At 49.8% G+C, this 5,975-nt stretch overlaps 3 protein-coding genes across 3 annotated transcripts; all 3 read left to right on the forward strand.

Annotated features, from left to right (window-relative positions):
* Window positions 1–1,031: 1,031 nt before the first annotated feature.
* Window positions 1,032–2,432, forward strand: LPMP_240010 (pyruvate dehydrogenase (lipoamide) kinase, putative; the record flags this gene model as incomplete). The annotated part of the gene is made up of 1 exon (XM_010701041.1): window positions 1,032–2,432. One exon carries the CDS (start codon window positions 1,032–1,034, stop codon window positions 2,430–2,432), a length of 1,401 nt encoding a protein of 466 aa, XP_010699343.1.
* A 628-nt stretch (window positions 2,433–3,060) lies between these two features.
* On the forward strand, window positions 3,061–4,521 carry LPMP_240020 (clathrin coat assembly protein, putative; the record flags this gene model as incomplete). The annotated part of the gene is made up of 1 exon (XM_010701042.1): window positions 3,061–4,521. The coding sequence occupies one exon, from the start codon at window positions 3,061–3,063 to the stop codon at window positions 4,519–4,521; it is 1,461 nt and encodes a 486-aa protein (XP_010699344.1).
* A 467-nt stretch (window positions 4,522–4,988) lies between these two features.
* On the forward strand, window positions 4,989–5,489 carry LPMP_240030 (hypothetical protein; the record flags this gene model as incomplete). The annotated part of the gene is made up of 1 exon (XM_010701043.1): window positions 4,989–5,489. One exon carries the CDS (start codon window positions 4,989–4,991, stop codon window positions 5,487–5,489), a length of 501 nt encoding a protein of 166 aa, XP_010699345.1.
* Window positions 5,490–5,975: the final 486 nt, after the last annotated feature.

Genomic DNA, 5,975 nt, shown 5'->3' on the forward strand with positions numbered 1-5,975 from the left:
ATAGCCGGCGTCATCGATGCGCCCGCCGAAATTGCGGGAAAAACGGTGACTACTGAGCTTCTCTGTGTAGCATGAGAATAACAAACATGTGAGTTGCAAGTATCATCACATTACCGAATTTATTCGCCGTGCTTGTCACCTACAGTTCCGGATGACACAAAGACATCGTGCTTTATGTCCACTGCCCTAAATGTTCTCAAATCTGCAGCGAAGCTCCTTGTAAGTGGCATTTGTGTGCATCACAGCATTCAAGGTGAAACTTGTGGCTTTGTCAGACTCACTTGTATCCGCCACACTTAGCCGGATGGCCCTCTATAGCCCTTCGAAGTTTGTTGTATGTTGAGTCAGGGTACTCATGCCTTGCACCAACGTTGAGACTCGACTGGCCAGTTACCTTTCCTGTGCACGTGTCTGCTCTTGTGTTTGTCTTTCCACCATCATTTTTTCACTGTATTCTTCCTGAATTGGTGAAAAAAACGGGCCATAGCAACAGCACCACTTCCATCCATTTCCCTGTGTTGCAAGAAGATGTCTGTCGCCCTTAAAGCGGGAGCCTTTTAGTTTTTGGTAGGATACGTGTTGTTATTTGAGGGAGCGAGAATAGGAAGGCGACTCTAGTCTTCAAGATATTTAACTTCGAATGTAACAAATTGGGGCAAAGAGAGGTGGTTAGGGAAGCATGCCGTTGGAATGGCCTGGAGTGATCGAAGTAACTCGTTCTTCTATCTTTTTTATTTGTTTACCATTTCTCTTTCGATTTTCCTGGAAGCTTTCAGATGAGAGAAAAAAAGATGGTCTACTATGGCACGTGTTTGTCAAGTGCAAGTGACTTTTGGGCTATGGATGTTGTGCATGACACGCGTCTACAACCACTTTGTGTAGAAGTTGCACATTGCTATCGTCACGGATGACCTCGCAAGTGCACTGTCATTCCGTACCGGAAAGAATTCTTCTCAACTTCTGTGCGTCCTTACAGGAAGCTGTCATGTACGTTATTTCTCTTCTTTGGCTGCTTCTGTGCTTTTGCTCGAATGCTTAGTAGCGGTGCGAATGAAATCGAGACAGTGCATCTAATAATGCTTCGTCGAGGCGTTTGCCGGAGTATCCCACTCTTGGGACCCACGTTTACCGAGCTCGTGGAGCGTCTGGACTCATTTGAGAAGGAGTTTATTGAATGGAAGGCGTTTCGCAAAGCGGTGGAGTCAACGTCACCGAAAGTAACTGAGGCGGCGAAACAGATTATGGCGGAGAGTATGAAGGAGGTAAAAACGACTAAGGTGAACTTGGATAACCCGTTGACGCCTGAGGAGTTCACGGAGTTGAACCAGTTCTATGCCAAGCAGAAGATGAAGGATATAGTTTTCGAGAACTTGCTGTACATCAACACTCCGAATGATCTGATGCAGCATGCGGAGACTGTTTTTCGACAGTACCTTGTGCGCATTGCCCGTCGGGTGCGACACTTGAGCCATGCACCGTATGGCCTCTCACAAATGCCGGGAATTCAAAAGCTGAAGAAGTGGTACCAGTGGAGTTTTCATGATGTCCGCAGCACTCCAGTGCCGACGTGCCGGGACGGGTGCTATCGGTGCGACCGCATGGTGCGGCGCGTTTTTCTGCGACACTACAATGTCAGCTCACTCATTACCGATGGAATGATCGAGTTTGCTAAGCGCGAGGAGTGGGTAAATGTAGACGAAGAAGTGATACGCACATATGATGAGCTGCAGCACTTCTTCGAAGATTTTTGCCTGGGTCGCGTCCGTCTTCGCTTTTTGGTCGGCAATTACATGTATCTTTCGACAAAAATTCTGAGTGTATCACGAGAGGAAAGCGCTGTGAATGATCCTGAGGGGCTCACAGTTCCTATCTTCTTGGACCACAACCCGGAGGATTTTGTAGGGCAGATCTGCAAGAAATGCTCGCTGTTGGTGCTCACAAAGTGCGCAATCAAGGTAGCCCAGGCAACCTACGATGCGGAGATTGAGCTGAAGGTGGCTGGCGTCCCTGATTTGGTGTTTGTCGGGGTGCCATGTATCACATACGACATTATTTGTGCAATGCTGGAGGATGCTGTCTCTGCAAATATAAATCGCCAGGAGCGGACAGGCAAACCGTGCACAAAAATTGAAGTCACGCTTGCGCAGTGGCCGACAAACAAGCGTTTTGTACTGCGTGTATCTGACACGGCGGGTGGAATGACATTGCGCCAGGCTTCGATGCAGCTGTCCTGCTGGTCTCTCTACGGAAATATCCAGAGCCATAATCAGGATTCGATTTCGACGTGGACCTCGAGTCCGATTCGGCTACCTTATGCGTACAACGCCGCACGCGTTATTGGTGGGAACATCACACTGGCATCCATTGAAGGCTACGGGACTGATCGGCAGCTATACCTACCGTCTACCGGGCTTGCTGGGGTGTCGCTGTGACGCCGTGGAAGACGAGAAATGGGTGGCTGAGTAGCTGTAACCTATTCGGTGGCAAGGCGCTGTTGCTTCGTTTGCTGCTGTTGATGTGCATTTTTTTTTTTCCATTGTGAACTGCTACTGTTGCTATTGTGGTGTTTTAATTTCCGGGAGCGCCACTCATTTTTGGATGTGCCTGATGTTCTTTTTTTTCCCCTAGAGGTGCCGTGCTTCATGAAGCTTTTGATACAGTCTTGACGTTTCGCCTCCGTAGAGGATAGTTTGCTTTCGTTATTTCGGGCTATTCTATTGTGCTTGCGAACAACATCAAAGGAACAAAAAATTCTCTCCTCAGGCGAATCATATGGTGACGCCAACGCTGACCTCTGCTCTGAAGCATCTTCTACTATTAGTGTGGTGATGGCTATACTGAGTCTAGTGGCTCTCTACTTTTTCTTTTTCTCATTCCTGGGCTACGCTATGGCATCAATGTCAACAGGAGTACTTTCTCGTAATCACGTACACCCTACTTTTCTCGTTTGAATTGTAGTCGGGTATGTGGCCAGGACTTCATGCCGTTTGTTTGACCGACACGCAGCAGTATAGTTGGTGCTACTTTTTTTCTTCTCTCTGAATAAAAGAAACACGAAAGATGAACAACACAGATGCAAAGCAGAGCGCGGGATACTTTAAGGAAAAGGCGACGATTGGACTGAGTACTTTTAGTGGTAATGACGTCGTCAAGGCCATTTTGAAGAGTACCAGCCACCTGCTGAAAGCGCCGAAAGAGAAATATCTGCAGAAGTTGGTGGCGGCCTCGTATGGACATTACGGATCTGAGATGAAGGAGGGTCTACCGATCAATGAGTTTATTGTCCGCCAGCTAGAGAAGCGATCCCACACTCACAACTGGATTGTCGTACTCAAGACGATGGTCTCTTTTCACCGTCTGCTGTGTGAAGCTTCGGACAGTATGGTGGAAACGATCTGCTGTTACAAGAGTGTGTTTAAGCGCTCGCGCATAAAAAATCTGGCGGACAGCGCTGACGGGGCCGGACAGGCGTTTTTTATTACACAGTACATGGCTTATCTGGAGGAGCGCTGCGTTATGCAGAGTGCTCTTGGAAGGGGCCGGCGCATTGAGATTCCTGAGTTTGAGGAGTTTCTGAAGACGCTGAATGTCGAGTTGCTGGAGCCCGTCTTTGAGATTCTGCTTCGACTTTTGGAGGCAGTGCCAGTGGTTGAGTTCCGCGAGGCGGTGGTGAACAACTTTTGCACAATGGAGGCGTATCAACTCCTTGTGCGTGATGGCAAACAGCTTTTTCAGCACTTGGCGAAGCGCGTGATCTTTGTGCTCGATGGTTTCGAGGAGTTTTCGCTGCCGGTGAAGCGGCGCTGGTTGGACCTCTACCGTAGATATGCCAGCGCTTTTGCGTCGATCAAGCAGTACTTTGACTCTATTTTGTGCTCCTCGCGCGTTTTTGTGGAGCCAGTGCCGCAGTTAAAACCACTCCCGGTGTCACTGCTGGCTCGATTGGAGGGAAACATACGCGCCAGTGAAGTGACAAAGGATGAACCATGCACACTGGAGAGCCTGGGTATCCGCTGCGGCGAAGATGTGCGCGTTGATACGAATGAGGAGAAAATTCTACCGCCGCTCGCGTCAGAGCCAGCTGTAGCGGAGCAGCCGGACGCTGTTGCCGCTCGCACGCTGGGTGCACCTTCTTTTTCACTGGACGACCTTTTCGTGTCGAAGCAGGAGCCATCGAAGCCCATGCAGCCTGCTTCCATCCCTGTCTCTTGGCCTTCCTCTGCACCTCCGACCACATCATTGCAGTGTGGCGCCGAGCAATGTCAGGTGAATACTTTTGCTCCGGGTAATTGGTCCACTGGTGCACCGCAGAACTGGGAAACCGGCATCCCTACTACCTTTCAAGTAAGCGTGGCGCAGCAGCAGCCGTTCTTTTCGGGTGGAGTGCCGCTTGCTGGGGAAAATGCGTCGGAGGGTGCGGCGCAATTGGCATCGAAGCCGACGCGTTTGCCGGCGCCGTCGAAGAAGCCGGTGGACCCGTTCAAGGAATTGTACGATCGCTCTCACCTTGATTTAAATTAGAAACTGATTTTCTATGGAGTCCGTCGAACTTGCACTTTGCTCCCTTGTTAACTTCTGTTGCCTCGATGATGCTTTAGTTGTTGTTCTAAGGAATTATGAGGGAATCTGAGAGAAGGGACACCAATTGTGTTCTGTGCACCTCTCCCCAAGCTATGAGTGGTTTCGAGTTTCTCGGATTGCTTCTGTCTCACCTTGCTATAACCTTTGAAGCAGTTTCTCTTGTGAAGGAGAAGATGAAGCAAAAGAAAAGATACTTTTCAGTACCTCAGCAGTAAAGGTCGCGATACTCAACAAATGCGACGTAGCTCCTCTGTTGCGCTGTTGCGCGCGGTGTTTTCTTTTGGAAGGTCATGGTGACTTTTTGTATCTCTACTGCGCTCTTTTTTCCTTATGCTTTCTGCTCTCGACTCCGTTGCGAATGGATCTGACTTGTTTTTTCTTAGTACGCCTCACGCGGCGATTAGGAAATGAGAGCCCTCTCTTTTCGGTCTCTGGCAGCTGTGCCTGCTGGCTTAGCAACTCGGTGTTATGGCGGGCAGTGTGGAGCACGACCTCCTGCGGGTGGGCGATATTCGCGGGGTGGCAGTCTTCCGTATCCTGACCGACGAAATGTGCCGACGGAGCCACAGATCGTTGCCCGTCTCATCACTTTTTTCCCGCCTAACAAGGCGTTTGTTCCGATCAGCCGATGGGCTGCTGCGCTTCCGGATGATCTGCGAGAAACACTGGTGCCATATGGAGGCCTCAGCGCTTTTGTCAGCGCACAGAGCAACTTTTTCATGATTCGAAAGGAGAATGGTATGACGGTGGCATCGCTGTCAGCGATGGGAACGGAGCTGGCAAGGGAGCACGAAAGAAAAGAGAAACAAGAGAGGAAGCGCGCGGAGAAGTTCAATCAGAGGAGAGGCAACTTTGCGCCGCGCGGCCGTAGCTTTTCTCCATTCCGAGGCGACCCGTCACGGAAATAGTGGGTCCAAAGCTTTTTGCCCTCGGCGATGTGGGCTGAAACTTAGATGCAGTTATGTACACGTGTGCGTGTGTTCGTGTTGTTTTGAATATATTGACACTAAACGTGCTATGCTACTGTGAGAAAAACAAGAAGGGCAGGCAGGTTATGTATTTCTGGCAAAGTGATGAGCTAAAGATGCGTTGCAGTAAGTAAAAGATACTTACTCTTCTTTGGTTTCTCGGGTCTCCTCTCGCGTGATGTCAAGTAGACTTGATCTCGAGCGTTGTCGTTTGTCACTTTTATGACTCTCTGTTCACTGTTTGTCTGGGTCTTGCTCTTGCTCTCCCTAATACCACATGCACGCAACCCCCTCCCCCCCCCAAAAAAAAATGGCTCGGTGGCTAGGTTGGTTCATAATCATGACGCATTACTCCCGCAAGCCGCAGGTGTCGTCAAAGAGTGCCAAGGCGAAGGTTAGCGACCTCCGCTGCCACTACAAGAACAC

This window comes from Leishmania panamensis (assembly GCF_000755165.1).
Source record: "Leishmania panamensis strain MHOM/PA/94/PSC-1 chromosome 24 sequence".
NCBI lineage: Eukaryota > Euglenozoa > Kinetoplastea > Trypanosomatida > Trypanosomatidae > Leishmania > Leishmania panamensis.